The 21587-nt window shown below is 39.3% G+C and overlaps 1 protein-coding gene across 13 annotated transcripts in view; it reads left to right on the top strand.

The window, feature by feature from the left end:
• The window catches only part of APBB2 (amyloid beta precursor protein binding family B member 2), a 179423-nt gene that overhangs the window by 79174 nt on the left and 78662 nt on the right, over positions 1 to 21587 (top strand). For 7 of the 13 annotated variants that reach the window (XM_039385014.1, XM_027731634.2, XM_027731638.2 and 4 more), the window contains exons 2-3: positions 1368 to 1437; positions 5552 to 6352. In XM_039385014.1, coding sequence (XP_039240948.1) covers positions 1419 to 1437; positions 5552 to 6352 — 820 coding nt within the window. In that variant the 5' untranslated portion in view covers positions 1368 to 1418. The remainder of the gene's footprint in view (positions 1 to 1367; positions 1438 to 5551; positions 6353 to 21587) is intronic. The other 6 variants (XM_027731626.2, XM_027731624.2, XM_027731628.2 and 3 more) reach the window with 1 other exon arrangement.

Consider the following 21587-nt stretch of genomic DNA (forward strand, 5'->3'; position numbering starts at 1 on the left):
GGGCATCATATTAGATGATCTGGAGAGGTCCTTCCCATCCTCAACACTCTGAGGTTTGTGTGGAGGAGTTTGCAGATAGATTTGCGAGCACATGTGCAAGGTGCTTGCAGTCCTGCTCCTTCCCTGTTCTTGATTTCCCTGAACTGCTCTGCCCACCATCGTAATTTGCTTTCATGGCTTTGCTGAACTTTCTAGTTTCCAAGCTCAGTCCAACAGAGATGTCCAGAGGGAGCAGCAAGAAGAAAATCACTGGCTGTAGGCACATTATCAGTTGCTCTGATCTACTACAGCCCTTCATTTGAGTATTTTCCTTCCTTTTTCCTTATGAAAGTGTTAGATGTCACCTGGAATTTGTGTAGATATCTAGGTAAGAAGGAGCACGATGGCACTTGACACTAAGAAAGCTTCTAATCTTGATTCTGATTTCAGGTACAATAATGTAAATCTAGACTTTCTTAGAATGCTTTTGGCTGACATCTGTTTAACTATTACCATTTAGCTGGTTGTAGTTTAAGAATGAATGTTTTAACGTAGGAATTCATCCTTTGAAGTGAAGGGAGTTAGCTAGTGTTGAGCATTAATCCTTGTATAATGAAGGCATTCTCTCCAGCTGCTTTAGGCTTTAACTAGAGTCAAAGCATATAAGACCTGAGGCTGTAACTTCAAGGCACAAATTTGTCGTTAAATGTTTTGTACTCAACAGATACCCTTGCAGAAAGAAAATCTGCTTTATGAAAAAGTTTCTATTATTATAGAAATACTTTATTTCCCACTCTATGTGTCATTCATACCCAAAACAGAGACTTAAAGGCAAAATGTTTACTTATAAGAAGATGACCAGGAAAGGTCCCATACAGGAACTTACTGCTTAGCTTTCTTTTTATGATTCCCTCCTGTGGGATCAACCCTGCAGACTATGCTTCTTAGGTTTATATGCTGGATCTCATTCTGCAGATTTTCATGTGAACTTCCCTTATTGCTTTGTTTACTTTTACCAATGCTGCTGTGGTTTCCTGAGTAAGCTGTAGCGGGGTAATTGGGAAAAACCTCATATTTTCTAATGTATTGAAGTTTTTACTACAGTATGTTGATTAAAACTGGAGAATAGTTTTGAACTTGTTCTCCAAGTAAAGTGTACATTAACAAAAATATAATAGTTATTTTTAATTACATGTTCTTGTTGCTGTAGACTAGCCTCTCCCACACTTTTAATGACTGTCAAATATCATTGAAATCTTAAAAGATCTTCACTGTAATGTTGTGGGCTTTGTTTAGAATGCTTAACATCTCTCAGGAGCTTCTGAAATGTGGTATTTTTCTTTTGTGTTTTCCTTTGGTTTTAATTCTTAAATGATCCCTCTTTTCAGATTTCAAATTATAATCTATTTCCTGATGCATTGCTGAACGCCCCGTGAGCCATGTCAGAAGTACTTCCAGGTCAGATGCCCTTTAAAAGATTCTGCTATGCAAATATGTGAAACTTTCCTCTTATTTTTCTTCTTTTCAGGCCCATATTTCACTTTCATTTCTCACTTATACACAAAAAAGAGCAAGCACTTTCTTTTCTTCTTAACAGTGCCTTTTTGAATAAATTCTCTATTCAGCTTTTTAAAAACTTCCTGTAGACAATACAATGCAAAAAAGTCATTAAACGGTAAACACAACAAAATTGAAAAACATCAATAAAAGCTATTGAGGTAATGGCATTATTTGTATTATTATGATGCTTAGAAAATTGGCACTAGTCTATGTTAAACACATTATAATGGTAAAAATATATTAATCTATATCTCTAGGTAAGTTTCTAAATATTAGAAGTATGCAGTTGAGACTGCGATTTCTTCTAAAACGTTAGCAAGTTAAAACTCTTAATGAATTGCTATGACAGATCTTCTACCTAACTGCTGTCTTGAAGCACCAACAATTTAATAATGTTATTATTCCCAGTAATGACAATGTCCTAATTACTGTTAGTTTTTCGCCAGAGTCTGATATTTTGTAGTATAATACCCTACTTTTACTCACTCAGAACTTACAGATGTTTACCCACTTCAGTTGAGATATATGTATCGACACAGTGATTCCTGGCCTGGTTGTCTATTTGTGTTTTCTTTTCAGCAGAAGGCAGAGGAGTTGAAAATGTGGTGCCCTGTGCCAGTAGCATTATCCTTGCTGGTGGCCAGGCAACACAAAGAGCTGCCTGAGGGGGGGGTGTGGAGTCTGCCTGTGGCAGTCCCGGGTGCAGGAGCCCTGGCACACGGTGTTGGCTAGCTGTGAGAGGCACAGCACCAGACTGAGTTAGGTACCCTGAGCAAAGGAGGCAGGGTCAGGGGGAGAGAAAAAATAAAAGATTTGGGAAGTCAGTGATTAGAATTTCAGGCTTGAAATGGCAGGTATGTGAAGAATTTGCATTTTCTTGACGTTTTTAATTAGAAAGTTGGGATGTGCTTCCTCTGGGAAAAGTGATGTGTTTTGAGCATCATTATGTCCTGTATAGAGGAGGAGGGACAGGATATTGCTCTTCTTCCTTACACTGTTCTACTATGCAGTCTAGGTTTTCTTCAGTGCACTTAAGTGTTTTCTTGCACTCCAACGTTTTCCAGCACTTTACTTAGTCCTAGTCTGGTAGCAACTTCTACCCTTGAGATGCAAGACCTGCCCTTTCCCATCTGTATTTCGTGTTCTCTTTTTGCCTCTTTTTCTCTTTCCCCCGCTCTTTTTCTCACCTCTGTGTCTCCTTCCACGAGCAGAGGGAAGCTGGCTGTGTGCATTCCAGAGGCTGGCTGGCAGTGCAGGGTGACAGCCAGCGAGCAGGCTCTTGGCCCTTGAGAGAACAGCCTGTTCCACTCTGTGCACGCCTTGTGCTGCTGTTTGTATGTTCATTGATCGTCTGATCATGATGATTTGATCAATGGATTACTTGAAATGGGGTCAGGAGAGGAGATAGTGTCTAGTAAGAGATTGATTTTGACATTTTTCTGTTTATGGTCATACACCAACCCATCTTAACACCCAACTCACAAACACTGTATGGGTTGCAAAGACTCCTTAGGTCTTTGTCTCAGTCATTGGTCAATGTGCCAATGTTCATTTTAAGTCAATGGAGTACCTTTATCAAGCAGATTAATAAAACATAATACATTTTGTTGCAACGTTTCTAGGGGCTTATTCTTAACACTATTTTTGATCAGTAAAATGATAACAGCAGGGGACTGTCTAAAGATAAACTGGCAGGCAAATACTTAAGCTTTATCTAGGAAGATTATTTTTTAAGAAATTTGTTTAGTCATAAAAATAGTGTCAAACATTGCATGAAGTAGCTCACTTGTAACAAAGGAGAAGAATAAAATTCAGTCTTGTTCCATATTGTGGCAGTTGTATTTATTGGTGAAAAATGTAAATGCTTGTTTTGATTTGCTGAAGCATAAAGTAAAATATAATCTGGTGAAATCCCTAGATACTGTGCAATTCCATAAGTTTTAAAGGTCAAGTGGTTGGTAGAAATCATCTCGTCCTATTACTTTATTCTATTATGTGACTTTCACATTGTCAGACTTTTAACTGATTCAGAAAAAGTCCAAAGGAACCAGTCTGTATACAGAGTACATTTCATGTAAAACATGTTCTTTGGTAACATTATGTATGATCAGACGTGACCTTGCTTGCATTAGACCTGGTTGGTTTTAGGTAAGATCCAGAGAGTTATGTGTAAATGATGTGTTTGTCTGAGAAGTTGTTCATTTGTCATTTATAAAGTGCCTTTGAATTTTGTAATAGTTGTATTTCTAAGTCTCTTGTGTCTAAAGTTGAAATTGTCCATAGGATGTTCGTAAACTGTTACCTAAGCTGATGACTTTTGCACAGTGTGCTTGGGGTGATCTGATTTCTGAAGAATTTGCTATTGGTTTAGACTGACTGACCGGGGCTTGAGAAATGGACAAACATGAAAATTTGTAAAATTTAATTTAAATTCTGTTTTTAACAAGTTTTAGAAGTTGTTCTAGTTGGGTGATTCAGGGAACAAAGGGTTTAATTAATTGATCCGCTTGGTTTTAAATGAACCAGAGTGATGTTTGAAAGTGAGCAGCTTTGACAGCACATCAAAAAAGAGGGAATGCTAGCAACTATGCCTGCATTTAGGTAATGTTGTGAAATCCTCCTTATCACTCTGTTTATGTATATGTTCTTTTAAAACCCATATATTTAGTCTCTTGTAAATCTGTACAGCAGTTGGTTCTGTCATGTATCAAATATACAAAGATGCAGCACAACTCAGCTGGAATGATCTGACTAGCTCAAATTACAGCTTTTCCTTCCTGGATAAGCCCCAGATATGTTTTTATGTGCAACATAAGCAGTCAGTGATATCTGAGAATTAGGAACAACAGAAAGAGTGTTTCATGTTGTGACAGATAGGAGTGATTTATTAATTGGCCTCTAATTTGGTTGCCAGAAATCAAACAACAGTGATTGCTACAGTATTTAAATTGAGATGTTCAGGGAGTACTCGTGCAGATTAGTGGAAGCTAGAAATAGACAGTACAAGAACAAATTATAATTTAAAAAAATGTATGTATTTTGATCATTTTTAATAGTCTAAAAATCTGTTCCCTGAATAAACTTATTGTTTTTTCATAATGTGATCTATGCCCCTACCTATCAAAAATCAGAAACTTGTCTACAGGTAGACAAAAGAATGGTATTATTTAATGGTGGAGTTCATGTACTTTGCCCTAGGATGGATGCTTTATCCTTAAGCTTGAACTTTGTGAGCTGTAGAAATGGTGAGCCATCTCTGGAGCAGCTCTTTTTTTTAAAGTTGATCAAATTGCAGAAGGATATTTTGCCCCCCTCACCCCCTCGATCTAGAAATCAAATACACCAATCTTCTACTCGTATGCCCTGACCCTTTACTTCCTTCCTCCTCCTCCTCAAAAAAAAAAAAAAAGGGCAGGGGAAGTAGGGGAGAGAAAGACAGACAAATAGCAGAGAAAATGCAGGTTTTAAGAGTCAACAACTGACCAGCCAGTCAAGCTTAACCGTAACAGTACTACTCTAAGATGAAAAAGGAGCAGCATCTGTCTTCAGTCTGCTTAAAATTTCTCAAATTTTCTGCTTCCTAATGATGAGCACTTGAGTTCTTTCTCTTCTCATCAGAGGTAGAGGTGAAATACTAAAATGAAATTATGGTATGGATGATATCTGGAATTCCAGGCATTTGCCTGGAAGGCAAAGGGCACCTCTGCTGTCCCAGAGCCTGCCTGCAACAGAATCAGACATGTAAAATCTGCCCTAAAACTGTCTTGTATAGGGTCAAGCTTTCTGCTTTCTCTCAGCTTCGTGGTCCTGATGATCTCTCTGTAATTTTTTCTGCCTCTGTTTTTCCTTATTAAATAAGCTAAGCTTTTGTCTATTCTCTTACCCACTTAGGTCGTGGTAATTTTCTTCCTGTAAAACAGTTACGTAAAGTGCTACATCCCTTTACCAGAAGCCCTAGCAAAATAGTGTATATAATGAATGTGTTTCATGACTGTTTCTTTTGCTTTTCCAGTCGATTCTGGTGTGGACACGTTGGCAGTGTTTATGGCAAGCGGCAGCACGACGGACGTTGTGAACCGCAACAGCCCCGCCACCCCGCCGAACACCCTCAACCTGCGCTCCTCTCATAACGAACTCCTGAATGCAGAAATTAGGCACACAGAGACCAAGAACAGCACTCCTCCGAAATGCAGGAAAAAATATGCACTGACTAACATTCAGACAGCCATGGGTCTTTCCGATCCAGCAGCTCAGCCCCTTCTGGGGAACAGCTCTGCCAATATAAAGCTGGTGAAGAATGGAGAAAACCAGCTCAGGAAAGCTGCAGAGCAGGGACAGCAGGATCCCAACAAAAACCTCAGTACCACTGCAGGCGTAAGTGTAACTTCTGAGAAGTTTGAAGGCAAAGAGCCGATCCCACAGGATTCCTCTGGCTGTGAAATATTACCTTTGCAGCCAAGGAGGACCAAGAGCTTCCTGAATTACTATGCGGATCTAGAGACATCAGCTAGAGAGCTTGAGCAGGGTTTTGTTGCGATGGAGGATAAGTCTGCACAAAGCAACAGCCAGGCTTCTACTGTTATTGTCAATGGGGAAGTCCTGCCCCGGAAACAAAACAAGCTGCCAAGCCCAGAGGATGGCCAGGTTGCCACAGTGTCATCAAGCCCTGAGACTAAGAAGGATCACCCAAAAACTGGGGCCAAAACAGATTGTGCCCTCCATAGGATTCAAAACCTGGCCCCAAGTGATGAGGACTCCAGCTGGACTACCTTGTCCCAGGACAGTGCCTCACCAAGCTCACCTGATGAAACAGGTATGCAAACAAAGGCTCCTCACAGCCACTGTTTTAAAAACACATTGCTTAACTTTTCTCAGCTGGGAGAGAGATGGCTTAGCAATATCAGTGGGGAAGTGATTGCATCAAAATACCAGTGCTGGCCTTGCATGCAGCTCCTTGTCTGCTTGAGAATGCTTGGCAGCCTCCTGCTCGATTGGAGAGGCTTTAAGAAAGGCCCCAGCGAGTGCTATAGACAGGATCCTAAAAATATGCTAGTTTATAAATAATTGCTTTTCACTGAACAATGGGTACGTGTTGTGAGAGGTACATGGTTGTCTGAAGATGATAAAGTGCCTAAACACAGCAAACAAACTTCTCTGAGCAGTGATTTTTAGGTTGAGCAAAGATTTTTACTTTTCTAATGCACAACTTTGTGAGTGTGCCCACTCCACCCCAGTCATTTGCTGATGCTTTTTTTTTAAAAAAAAAGTCCTTCCACACCTTGAGGCATTTAATTTCTGTGTTTTGTTTTCCATTTGCAGCAGTTCCATACAGTAACTCAAAAGGTGAAGCCGTGGCATTTCATAATTTTGATACCTGGGCTTATTTAATCAGTAATGATGACTACTGCCTTGGCTCTGTTGTGCTTTGCAATACATCTTTACAACATACTTTTAAAACTTAGAGATCTCGTTTACTCTAGTTAATGGACTTTGTCACATTTTTTCAAATTTTGGCCAGTATATAAAGGTACAACTTTGTCAGAATGAGGAGAGGCAATCCAATTCTTAAGGGTGCCATGGGCTAGAGAAGTTCATCATATATGGTTTGTATTTTAAATGATTTCAGAGATTATATGCTGTTTGAAGGCCACTATGGTCCAGATTCACAGGTGCATTACATGTCAGTCATGCATGATTAAGACAATAGGGATTTTTATTTTAACGTGTAGCATTTCTTAAAAATCAAACCCGGAAATCCCCACTATGTGACATATTATGGATCTTCTGGTCTTCTTTTTGATATGTAACAGACCTTTCCTGTTAAGAGAGAAAATTTTTATGAAATTGTGCAAAATGAAAAAGTTTTCAGTTTACTAAGGTTGCTGTTTGAGTTATGATTATTTCTTGGGATACTTGATGTAGTATGTGTGACATCACTAATAGCATTTTCTGGAGAAACTGTCAGTAAGAGGTATTTAGGTATCTTTAACTCGGAGCTTGTTAGCACCTTCTGTCTTTGTACTTTCCTCTGGTTTGACAATGAGAAACTACGGGTAGAAAATTTATTTTCACTAAAAACTAAATTAGAATAATTCCAAATAATCTAATTAAGGGTATGTCCTAAGATGCTAAGAGCTAGCAGTTTCTTTTTTTAAATAATGTGTTTAAAATTTTCTTCCCACATCTATATTGCCACTGTATGGTGTAGGAGCTCATTCAGCGCTCAGGAAGGGGAATTTTTTGAGCTGTTTTGAAATGTTGGCATGTTTACTTAGTCAAATAACGAAGTGTTACCTGAGATGTGTTTTGTTTGCAGTATGGAAATAAAGGGGAACTTTCCCCTGATGAGTATGGGGGATTTCCTTGTCTTGAAAAAAAAAATTAAAAAATGTCAATTAACAAAGTTTTCAGAGCTCACCACTCTTCTAAAGCAGAAATAATAAAGGGCTTTTTAAAATTCTCCACTTCATTCACCATATTAGCAACAAATGTATTATAAGCAGACGGTTACAGAAAAGCAGATGTCCAGATATCTGAGTTCCGTTTCTATGAAAAAAGCAGAGTTAAAAATAAACAGCAAGCCCTAGAAAACCTCAAAATTGCCTTTGAAAATCAAACTGGTAGAGGTGTTTCTTTCTCATCTCCGTGGTCGCTATCAGAGAGCACTGAGTATGACACAGGACCTGCCATAGTGGATTGGATCGTGGACTCTTGGACTCTTAAAACATCCAGCTGTTGCAACTTGCAATTTACAGACATCTGTGCCTTGGGCTTATTTGCTATCTTCAATTTACCTCCACACTGATAAAATTGTTTCAGTAAGTGTTTATAGTTTCTTTCCAAAATAGACTATCAATTGATACAACAGAAGAGAGCTAAGAAATCAAACGAGGAGCTGCTGTGGATGCCAGGATGGCTTTTGGACATGATAGAACAGGCTGGTTTCTCAGGCGAGACACTGTATTATTATATTAATTATTGACTTGGACCAACTCAAGTTGGGGGGTGGGGGGGGAAGGGAAGGAACAGGTCGAATTTCACAAAGGTGAGGTAGTACCTTATCCCGTACCATACCCCAGCCCCTTGGAGCCTCCTTGGGCAGCCCTGGAGCAGCTGTCAGCCACTGGACACCAAGAGCACTGCCCCACACCACACCCTAGAGCCCCTAACCCAGCCCCGGAATGGCTGGCACACTAGAAGCACTGCCCCTCACCCCATCCCAGAGCCTCCAGAGTGGCCAGTGGACCAGAAGTCCCACATGGAGGGGTGGCCACAGGGGAGCCAGAGCAAATAAAACCAAAGACGTGGTCTCCATGTGTTCAGACCCTACCATCTGGTCACGTGGAAGCTGGAATTGCATGAGACTCTGGGTGGTAGCTATAAATCTTTTCTCTCTCTTTCTTTACTTCTTCTTCTGTTAGTCTCCTTTCTTGATATTTTGGGAAACTTAGAGCTGGATGGGTTGGATTTTGCTAAGTTCTTTGCGTTAGCATGTGCTAAGTCAATGTTTTGTGGAATGCTTTATTTTGGTTAATGTTACCCTTTAAACTTATGCCAGTAAAAGTGCGGTTTTTGACCTCCTGAGAAACTGTGTGTAGTGTCTTCTCCCTTGCATTCTCTCTCAAGGCATTAAAAGCACTGAAGGCCCTTTTGAAATATCCAAAGGGTGGATATTTTTGGTGCCTTGTATATTTTTTAAAGTAAAACCCCTTCTTTGAGCTTGTACTTGGAACTGGCAGTCTTACACCCTCCCTCCTCACTTCAGAGCTGTGGAAGACTGTGCAGGGGCAGCAGCCTCCTCTGGCTCCCCAGCCCCTCAGCCTTTGGCTTACAGAATGCCTTGCTTCTCCCTGGTTGAAATCAGAGGGAGTTCAAAACCAGAATTGTTCTCTTTTTCAGGGGTGCTGCTGCTGTATGCAACTGCTGTATACCAAATGCCTGTCTGCTGCTACTCTTTGAGCAAATCCAGCAGGGCAGCTTTATAGCTGGTTATGAATAAATAAGTTCAATCTAGTGCAGAAATGACAGCCATGAGACTGGCCCTTGGGGATCAGGAGTGTTGTTCTTGTAAATAGAACCCGGTATTCTGAAATAACAGTACATCTGGGTAGAATGGCCCTCTAATACAATAAAAATTACAGCAAATCATGAAGTAGTCGGAAAGATTTATACCAATGGTCAATTCTGCCTCTGATTTTAACCAGTGTCTTTGACGAAATTAAAATGGATGTCCTCTTAAAAGCACTCTTCTTTGCAGTACGTATCTGATATAGACAACAAGTATGTTATTTGCTACAGAACAAGTTTTCCGTGTTCCTGAGTGGGGAAAAAGATTTATGGTAGCATAAATACATTCAATTACACTGTGGATTAACACAAGTCCTGTAATACTAGAGAAAACACATCACCTATACAATTTTGGGGTTCTAGGTAAACCCCCAATTTTCAGACTTTTGCGAATAAGAGGCTCTAGTTCACACTTGCTATGCATCCTAAAGGCCTGGCAACTTTTAATATTGAGCTGGTATTTCTTTTAATCTTTCATATTACTGATAACCACATCTGAAGAAGAATGCATGTTTTATAGTCTCAGACTTCACCATTTGCTGACTGCTAGGAAGGGTGACTATTGCTGTATATCCCCAGTGTTTATGTAGGTAACATTCTGTATGTGGAGTAACTAACTGTCTTTTACTTAGCTACCTCTATGAGAGGATTTTAGGGAAGAAAATGTAAGCCAGTTAAAAAGAAATAAAACCTAGAAGGCAGCACGGTTACCTGGTGTTCACAGTATCAGGGTCCGCTCTTAGAAGCCCATAAAATAAATTGAACTTGATAGCAAATTGACCTTGAAAGGTGATTCTCTTGAGTGCACTCTGCCAATATCGGTTACACAGGGAAGCTGCTCGCTGTGTTTGGGCAGTCAGGTTGGGTTTACTCTGTGATTCTCAGTGGAGCCACCTAAATCCATATCTTGGATGCTTGGATAAGTGCTCTGAATTCAAATCCAAAAATTCCACAATAAGGAGTGATGGTCAGCCACTATCCCTTTTGAATTGGGATAGTTAATAAAAATAAGTATTTAAAAGTGAATTAATATGCTTAAATTCAGAAATGGAAGGATAGATGTTTTAAACACTGGTGATTAGCATCCTCTCCCAAACTTTGTTTGGAATTACCAGAATTTGGGACTATGGAAGAGGCTTTCCAGGATGTGTTGTATGGTCATGGTTGCAGTTTCATACTTAACTGTCTAACAAAGATAAAGAACAATTCCTCAGTTCATCAGAGCCATTAATTTTCCTCCCTAGAGAGGGCTTGAATCAACTGCCCTCCTGATGTCCCTTGAGGTGTCTGATGGTGACCAAGACAGACAACAGATAGGAGGCAAGAACTAGGACTTGAATTCTGAAGAAGCAACCGCAGGCTGAGGAGGATGTACATTAAGTAACACTCACAGATGAATTAACCGGCTGGACAGAGTCTGAAGCATCTGCCCTGCAGTGCAGAAACTAAATCTGTTTGTCTTCTGTGTCTGCCTTTGTTTTAAAAATAACTTTATGTTTAACCTCTGCTATATTGTGCCTAAAGGGTCTAGGATGGTTTGTCATATTCTTTGTAAACAGAGCTCTCTCCTAGCGTGATATCTCTCCCAGGGTGCTCCGGGACTGGGGGAGATAGAGTTCGAAGACAGTTGCCTTATGGTGGCTTTGCTTTGGCTACTAAAGCATTTCTGTGGCTAGCTGAGTGCTTTGGCTACAAATAGTGTCAAATGTGGCCCTGTCCTGACTGACATAGCTTCACTGATTTTGACCTTATTCCAGCTGAGCTTCTGGCCACTTGATGGGAGTCTAACAAGCTGGGTTATTTTCCCTCAATACTTCATTTCATGTTTGATGTTTGTCTTTTCAGGGACACTTTCTGTGCTAGATGAATAAAGCACATAATTCCTAATCCAGAAAAAATCTTAGCGCTGCTTTATATAAATGCAGTACTACGATTTTGAACTTTGCTATACATTAATATTTTCTGCTTAGTAAAATGTGTAGTTGTGGGGTAAACAAATGCATGCAGGGCTTTCTCCCAGAACATGTGGAATACTGACAGGGGAAAGAGGGGAATAGAGGTGGTGGCAAGACTACACGGGGAAGTGAATGCCAGCATCATACTACTGCCTGAGTGGAAGTTGTAGAGTAGTTCACAAGATGTTCAGAGCACTGCAAGTTTCCTCTTAACACCATAATGTAGTTTACATTGATGTGTAATGTTAAGAAATATAAGAGCATGCTTTTTGTGTGCTGTAGCAAAGTGGAAAACTCTTCTGAGCATCTGTAGGGCAAACTCAAGTTTCAGAAGTGGTGAATAGCTTAATCATGTCAGGTACTTAACTTGACAAACTATTTTTGGAAACTTTTCAAGCTTTTGTAGTTTAGGGGTGGACGTGTAATTTTGGATCCTGCATGTCCTCTCTGAGGTTGAATGCACCTTGCTGAAAAAGCTCTTCTGTGCCTAGGATTGTCAGACACGGGATGAAGCAAAGAGGAAGAGAAAACAAATCATAGAAAAAAACCCAGAGAAAGTAATGGGAAAAAGTCAAGATCCTCATTTCAGAAGGATGGCAAGACAGGAAGTTGCACAGAAGAAAAGATACCATAAGCTGATATCAGACTAACCACCTCTTCTAAAAAAAAAAAAGCTCCCATTTCATAAAGCTGTTCAAGTAATAACAAATTATGACCAAAATCGATCCAGTAAACCTCTGCCTCAGCACTTCTGAATGCTGCATAGAAGTCAGGCCAAACTTCAATCCACCTGATTGATGCTTTGAAATGGATATAGAAATCTCTGTGGAAGGGAAGGAAAAAACACTGTTACCTTTGGGAGGACTCTTTATGTGCAGGCCCCTGTTCGTTAAGGCAAGCTGAGAATGAAGGTATATTTTTCCAGGTTGGTTCTGTGTGCTCCAAAGCTCTTTGCAGCCTGTTTGGGTGCTGGTTTGTCATCTTCTGGGCTTCTGTATCTCAGCTGCAGGAGGTGTGGTAGAGGAACAGCATTACCACTCAGCAGAATCAGTCTCTAGTCTTAACAGTGGCCCCCAAGTTTTTGGAGGATCTTGCAGCAATTCATCTAGGTGTATAAGCTGGGGATGGCTGGTAAAGTTCGAGCAGTTTCCTGCACAGAAGTGATTCCTGCCTCTTTGCACTCTGCAGAGTGGAAACACAAAGCTTGGGCCGTGTAGTTGTTCCTGTGAGCACCTGCAATGATACCAGCGTTGGGCCAAGCGGCAGTGGTGAGCTGGTCTCCCTGCTGTTCTCAGCCGAGGAGAAAGCTGTTGGGGGAACAAGGGAGTTGTGGGGATGGGAGGATGGGTTGGAAGATGGGAGTGTAACCTGTAGGGCTTGCTGAGAGGAGGGACTCATTGGAGGGGGAAGCAAAAGGAGAGTAACTGCAGCTGTGGAGGAACTCCTTCAGTTCCTGCCCTGATATGTTTACATCTGTAGGTATTTCTTTTAATCTCCCTGAGTTAGCGTCTCCTTTAGACCGCAGTCTCTCAGTGAGTGCACTTGTTCCTCATGTGCTGAGTTCTCACACAAGTCAGCTTTAGCTGATTGAAATTGAAATCAGCTTTAATTAATGACATGGCTGAATTGGGGTTGTGGGTCCCTTGACTCACAACTGTGCTGTTGCAAGCTATGGTATTGAATATATAGAAACCTATAGCATGTACCACCAAAACATGCAATAGATGATGCTGCAGTGGGCCTTGGGTTCATTGCTGCTGCATCAAGAGAAGGTGGGTACTTTCAGAGCAGTGCTGAGCATCTCCATGAGCCAGAAATGTATGATAGGACTTGGCATGCTGCAGAGACCTTGCTCTGAACTCAGTCCTTGCTTGAAGGAGGATGTATTGGCCTGTCTTAAGGGACATGAAGCCTTTTTGTAAGCAATCCTATGAAAGCACATACATTTGCTATTAAGACTCGATTGCTTCATTTTGAGATGTATGGAGCCCCTGGGTACTCAGCATTAGGTCATAAATGTCCAATATCTGGATGCCACAGAGCTGAAGGTAATGACATTAAGTGGGTTTCTTGCAGTGTCTGAGATCTGGATTGCTAAAGCTTAGTGGTGTGTGTCTTTCAGTTTGCGCACTGGTTTTATCTGTGATACTTCAGTGATGAGAAATCCTTGGGGGGAGAGTGGAACTACAACCCCAAATCTGTAGCATATATTTTTAAAAAGCTCCCTGCTAATAGTGTCTCTGGGGCATTTAATCCATTTTTACATGGTGTTGTATTACAGGGATTGTTTTTAACTGTTATTTGTTATGTTAATTATTTTATATGTACATAATTTGATACACTGGTCTAATTTATTACCTAGTATGATTTTCAAGCAAAACCCTTGAAGTAGTCTTTCTCAGAACTATTCATGAAACTGTTTCTTAATGAAACGATTTTGTCCTAAACAGTGACACAATTTAACTAAATGCATTTTTCCTATTATTTTGTTTTTAGTTGCTTTTGAATTGGGATTCTGCAGGGCTCAATTTATATCAAACACTGCATCAGTTACTAACTTAGAGATCATTGCAGGGCACTGAGAGACAGGACTGTCATAATACACAAATAAGAGCTTTAACTCTGTAGAGAGCATTTCTTGTTTGCACATAACTCTAAGGCTATGGCTTCTTTTATTTTTTGAAAGTGGATTTTGGGCACTTCTCTGAACCTGAGAAGTTTTTAGTGATGAACAAAGGAGCCCATCCCTCCTCCCCTACTCAAAGTGAAAGCCAAAAAGCACAATTCAGATTGACCAAATTAATTTTTAAATTAGAATACATTCCCATTCAGACTTTAATTTAATTTTGCTTCTGCTCTGCAAGAAAGAGACAGTCGAGTTACCCTGGTCATTTTGGCTGACATGATTCTTGGCTTTGCTTAAATTATTGATTATAGCAAGGGGAGGGACTTTGCAATGAGAACAACTAATAGAAGCCTTTCACTAAATCAATTTCTACCATGCCTGCAATGCACCTTCAGGGAGTCTGAGGTTCGCAGTCTTAAGAAGAATTTTGTCTTCAGAGAGTGGATCTTTGCTTTCCATTTTCCTAATCTTTTACTTTCCTTGTTTATAGAGGCAGTTGAGGAGAAAAAAACAACATAAATATATTTCCAGGGGTTGATTTGCAGGATGAGGGGCTATTCTGGTCTGAAGTTGAACTGATTAAATCTTGATGTGATTGATATCTAAAGGCTTGTGGGCTGAAAGTACTGTTTCAAAAGCATGTCTCTTGAGCAGAGTCAGTCAGAAAAATACATCAATCTCTTCTAAGCTGGAATCAATTCAGTAGAGAATTCACTGTATGCACACGCTGCTGTAATTCCTGTGTAGCCATCGCTCTCATTTCTTCCTGGCTTATTAGAGAATGCAGTCATTTATATGGTCAACATGTGGTGTTTCCTCTGTTATATCTATTGGCAGTTGAATGGGGGGGGCTTTTCTTTCCTCTCATCCAAAGTACCATTCCTGGATAGACTAATTAAGTAAGTGTCTGTTTAAGGATAGCAGTGTATTTTCCCATGTTTGAGTTGGAGATGCTGCACAGAAGGAGAATATGAAGCTGTTGGGACATGTATATAGCAAACTTAAAGGATGCTGGTAGCAGATCAATACATGTTGAACTATACAGGAGCATCTATTAACTGTAAGTAACACTTCTGTTTTACTTTTTCATAGCACTGGTTGACAATGTCATTTAGCTCTGGATGTTGAATGCAATTATTTTATCTGTTTAGTGGAAGATCAGCTGGTATCTGACAGCTTAGGTTGCAGTGTGCACAGTTGGTAGTTACTACTGTAAAGGTATCTTTATGAATGCTCATTATTTCAGTAGTAAATTAACAAATGATGTTTTAGATTTGTGATCCACAGAGCTCACCAACATCATCAAAATTAATGTATGTTCAGTAATAGAAGATTGATGTTCTATATTTCTCTTGATTTCATGTCACAGGTGATTTTATATATCTCACTTGATTTCATGTCATAGGTGATTTTGTATATTTCTCTTGATGTCATAGGTGAAGTCTCTCTTCCATAACTATGAACCGGATTTCTGTACTTTAAATATACTTAGTGTACTTCTTTATGGGAAACTCCTCTTTCATGAGATTATCTAATCCCACAGTTAATTGGGAGTAGGGTGACATGGAAACTGCGAGGTGCTTGGTTTCTGGCTGGTGTTAAATAACAACACCCCATTCTGTGTTCCTCCCAGTGGCTTCTGTCCACATTCACTTTGTTTTTAGTTTCAAGGAGCTGGTCCAGAAGATAATGGTGCATGCTCTAGTGTCCTCAACACTTCCCAGAGGAAACTGCCTTTTTTGAGTGGATAGGTGTCTCTGACTTGAGAGAGACTGTTGTTAATCTGAGACAAGCTTCAGCAGTCCCACATAAAACCAGTTGAGTAGAGACTCTTAGTTATGATTTTCTAGAAATGATGCAGAGGGGTGGATTGTCACTCTGCATGAAGTAGGTAGAGATGCTATCTATATGTTCAACCAACGTTTCAGGTTCACTACTACCAAATTTTGCTACCATCAGTCCAGTAACTATTCGACAGTATTTAAAAAAAAAGGGGGGAGACAGACAAAATCTAATGATTTAAAAGTTTCATTCCCTACAGACCACACTTAAATACTCTAGTAATAATAATTATCGGTTGTACTTTAGGTATTCAAATGTGCAACAGAAGCTTTATAGTGAGTAGGGGGAATATATCTAGCATTTTCACAGTAGATCTCACTTGTTTTCATCTGCAGACCATCCCTGCAGACAGGGCAGATGGACAGATGGAACACTGGAAGTAGAAGGGAGGCAAGGGAGTTTTCAGATGTTGCTTCTTTACTATTAACACATTTAATTTTACATACTCATTTTAATTGCACAGGAATGTTTATAGATATCATACATTTATAAAAACTATAGTAGAGATGAGTAATTGCTTCAGTTTACGCCAATAAACCAATTAAAAATGAAAATAGTGTTATAAATTTTTCTTGAAACAAATACACCTCCCCCAAATGGGTGTCTAACAAGAATATATATTAAAAAGCAAGAGTAAATTTTAAGTCACTGTTCATCGTTTAGGGTTAAGCTTTCATTCTAACTTTATTTTTTCAGCTTTTTTTTTTTAAAAAATTGAGAGGGAGACACTGGAGATTCCATGGGTTGTAATGAGAGGTTTTTTGGGTGGTTTGTTTGTTTAGTTTTTTTTAATGGACAAGCTGCAATTTTCTTATGATTCCAGGAGTTGGGATTTTAAAAAGTACCAGATATCACAACACATGAAATTGTAAAAATTTCTGTCAAAAATACTGAAAAAAAGTGTAAATTGACAACAGTAGTATTTGATTTCTTTCATGTTTTAAAAGTAAATTTTTGAAAGGAATGAACCTTGCAGCTTGAATTCTGCAATAATGAACAGATCAACTATCTCATGTGGTAATATGCTAAAGATCTTTTGGTGGAATGTGCTTTGGGATTTTATGATTTGCTAATGGATAAGGTGGTGGTCAAAGTTTAGAAGAGAGAGAAAACTCTTTGTTTTCTCCTGGTAGCATTACTGCAAAAGGGTCAGTGTAAAGGCCACCAGATCAGGTTATTTTGACTTGGTTACTTTTCTTTTGGATTCTCATTTTACAGATGCTGTGTCAAGATTGTGTGTTTTGCTGGCCACAGTCTTTTTTTCTGGCCTGAATCTGTTTTCAGAAGGTGACAGGATTAACTGAGAATTTGTTACCAGTGCATAAACTGAATTTCTGAGTAGCATCTCATGTACAGGATGTTGCTGTCATCTCTACTATTTCCGAAATTTTCTGCAAATAATATAAGGAGAGCAAGACTGTAAACATTTACTGATATAAGAGTTTTTTGAACTATAGTAATTGTCATGTGTAAAAGCTTGTAGTCTAAGCGGTTAATTACCTCTCCACAGCAGTTGTCTCTGCAGTAATCACTAGATGAGATCTGCTGTTAGTTACTACTCTTTGCAGTAGTTTATGTTCCCCTTTCCTTATTCATAAGGATATTTAAGACCAGTTGTATTTGCCTATAAATAAATTTGTATCTGTTAAATGGCTCTGTACAATTTGGTTTAAAAGTAGTAAACTCTTCCTTTTGGATACATGTTACTATAAAATTGAAGGTGACAAATGTGTAGAGATAATAATATTCAGTCCCATAACTCCTGCATTGCTGTTGTCATATGAGGTTTTTCTGTATCTCAGGGTAGGAAACTGTGTACCTTTCTATTTATGAGAACACATATATTGTGTATTTTCCTTCTAGGAATATATATATATATATATATATATATAAATCCCTTAGAGGAAGCTTGGATATATTGGTTTGAGAGTTCTTATATCAGATGTGGCTTTTTAATCTGACCCAGTATAAATGCTGTGGTAACTTTTATCAAAGTCTTTCAATAATGTTGTTAATCCCACTTTTCACTGATATACTAACTGGACACCTGAGCTTTTACAAGAGTTACAGAGGTTACAGTTCCGTATTGTACATCACCAAATGGCCCTTTCCAGCAGACCTTAGGCTCTTGTAGTTCTTTATGGATCGCCCCTTGTAGTGGTCAGTAGCAGAAGTTTACATGTTCACTAAAACAAAAAGCATGGCTAGCATAAAGTGGTCCTCCCCCTGTTGTATCTTTTTCACTTTCAGCAATCAGTAGTTTTCGGGACTTTCAGACTTGGTATGTCATTCATGTTATTTTCTTTAATTGCCCTTGACAGACTTTTCTAACATGAATTTGTTTAATCATTTTTTTCTCTTTTATATTTCTGGCGTCCACAACATCCTGTGTCCATGAACTGCATAATTGAATTATGTATTATATGAAAGAGTATTTCCCTTTGTTATAAAATTGGTCTCCAATAATTTCATTAGATTCCTATTGCATTTCTGTTTTAGGAAGCAGTGAATAACAGTGAATGATGATTTCCTTTCCATCCTTGCCTTCTTCCCATCATTTGTGATTTTACAGATTTCTGTGACATCCTTCCCTCCTCCCTGCCACTTCTTTTCCAAGCTTGAGAATCCTACTACATTCGGTGTCTCTTCTGCAGAAGCATTTTTATCTGTGTTTGTCTTTTCTAATTCTGCTACATGCATTTTTATACTAGGCCACATGGATGTGCATGCACTAGTCCTGTGATAGTTCAATTCTACATTAAAACAGTAGGCATAAGGATTTTTGTCTTGGTCTTAGTTCCCAACGTGTAACCTTTTAAACTGCTGGTGAGTACTGAAGTGTTATCTTCAAAAAACTTGGTTACCTTGATTCTTCAAGAGTGACAAAAGGTAATTAATTGCCTGCTGTTGTGTATGAGGGTTTGAAGTAACAGATCGGAAGAGTACCAGTAAAGAACTTCTTTTAAGAAATTGATAAAAAACAGGAGATGGACATCTTTGTGTGTTGAAGGAAACTGAGAAGTGAAGGTTGTGCATTGACAAACAGCTCTTGAAATGGATAGATCTCGTAGGATCTATCCGTAGTCTTTTGTTTTTGCACTACAACAAAAGTAAATAGAAATCCATGGCAGGCAATCTTCTCATCCTATAGAAGTGATTTTCCAGCTTTCCAAGACCACCTGCAGCCCTCTATTATGTGTATAAATCCGTATCTCTGAAAAATAAATGCAAAATTTTGGTGCTGGAGCACCAAGAAGTAGATACGAGAATGAAAATAATGATATTTCTAATGTTAGATGGGTGCTTTCAAAGATGATTAGTATCTTTGAGTTTTCTTAATACCAAAAAGTATCTGGACAGCATGAGTAAAGATTTAATAGAAAGTTTATACCAATGTAGTGATGCAACATACTTGAATAAACTGAAGGGCTGTTAGTGCCCCGTGTGCACTATCAGCATGCTTCCCTCTCCCAGGGGGGCAAAATACAGCCAGTTCCCTGGGACTTGCATCGCTGTCAGAAACCCCTGTTCATAAAGGCTTCCTGTTGTGGATGCTGTACGTTGTGATTCATGTCTGCCCTACGCACTGTGCAGGAGAAGACTTACTTCACCTGAAGCAAAATTACTTTTGAAAAGGTTAAAGTTGTTTGGTAATTGGGGTCTTGTTTATAAAAAGTCTCAAAATTTGAAGGCTGTGAGGTGGAGGTGAGGAGTTCACATCGTACAACGCAGGCTGTAGCTGCCTGCCGTGCCTGAGCTTCTCCCTTAGCACCTCTCTTTTCAAGCAGGCTGTAGACCGTGAGAGACACTGTGTTGCTTCCTATGTTTGAGCAATATTTCATGCTTAGGTGTCTCTAATGGCAAAAATGGATTTTCACCCTAATAAACTTCTCCCTTCTCTTCGGTACTGTAGCAACATGAAATTGATTTGAAGATGAGAAAATATTAGGTCTTTAACTTCTATGTTGGGAAAAACCTGGAGGCTTCAGTTTGCTCTCTAATGCACATTTGACTTTACTTTGCTTTAAAGTAGCAAAGTAATCTGTTATATAGATTATTAAAAGTGACATTCTGGCTTTTACTAATAGTATTAAACTGACTAAGTTGGGTGGGATGGGGTAGGAATTGCTTTATGCCACACTGGAAAGAGCAGTCTATGGTGTAGGATGGAAGGGGACTCTGACATGAAGACACACTGGAGGACAGTCGCTGATCTCTGCACACCATCTTGTGATTGGGGTTTGGGTGCAGGGAGCCTGCACAGATCCCAGGGAGTACACAGAGCGTGGGCATGACTCCAAGAGACTTATTTAATGCATCTCAGACCTCTCTCTTACGTCTGCCTGACTTTGTTTAAAATAGGACTTGCACTCTCCTGCCTCACAAGGTTGGTGTGAAGACTAAGTAGTCATTTTCATGGTATCCTAGAGCACCTGCCACACTGTGTGTGGTGCCATGTATTCACATGGACTGAGAGATGAGCAGAGCTTGCATCTGAGAGAGGAAATAAACATTCCTGCAAACTTTGATTTTTTGTGAAGTAAAACATTTAATTTCAGATAGTAACTCTGTTGTAATTCAATTTTATGTCCTATTTTCATTGAATTATTAAATTCAGAAAAGGTTTTTCTAGTGCATTTGCACAGTGCTCCAAATGAAGATGTCAAAGAAAAGCAGCTTTAGTCAAGCCACCGTTTGAATTGTATGTCTGTGCCACTGGGCAACTTCACTGGCTTTTAATTAACCAGTCATATATGCAAAAACACTAATGAGCATGTCTCTCAAATTTTAGACTGTATCAATGTATTTATGTAGGATATTCTCTGGAGAAATGCAGTCCTTCTTTACATTGTTCTCTCCTGAAGACAGTAGGCTTCATTTTAGATGAAGAAAATTGCCATTTGCCTAGTACCTGACTTTTAATGCAAATCTTTTTTCTGCAGTTCCTGTTCTAAAAAGGAGAAGAAAATGGTGACAGCTAGTCAGATTCTTTCTTCCATACTCTGTCCTACTACTCCATTTCATTCTCATTAAAGAAGCATTCACTAACATCACCAAATTTAAACTGTTGGGACTACAATAGATATAGAAATCTATATCTGTAGATATAGAGAGGATATAAAGCTATTCCTTAGTTGAAGCAAATGTGATTGAAATTGTGGAGTCCAAAACTGTTCCCATTCTTTAGTACCAGGACTTGATGGCAGGTATATCATAGTTAAGTAAGGAAATAAGATCTGTCCATCTGTCTTTCATGGCTTGTGTCAAGGTAAGTAGCAGTAGCTACTAGCAGAAGGTGTAAGGGAGATGAAAACCACTTGTGTCTACAGCCAGTCCTAGTAAAATGGAGAGTTATAGGTTGGGAGATATTAAACGGTAATATTTGAAGCTTGTAAAACAAGGGTGTTAGTTGTAAGTAAAGCACTATGGTGCAGGACTTCCTTTGTGGAGACTTGAAGCTGTTGCTGCTGTATGCCAGATGCTGGCATAGTGTCTCCTCCTGCTCTGCAAGCATCTTGTGTCTTCAAGTCAGAAGGACATCTCTTTCTGTCAGTATT

The sequence above is a fragment of the Pipra filicauda genome, unplaced genomic scaffold, assembly GCF_003945595.2.
Source record: "Pipra filicauda isolate LSUMZ 115617 unplaced genomic scaffold, ASM394559v2 scaffold38_size3968069_pilon, whole genome shotgun sequence".
Lineage (NCBI taxonomy): Eukaryota > Metazoa > Chordata > Aves > Passeriformes > Pipridae > Pipra > Pipra filicauda.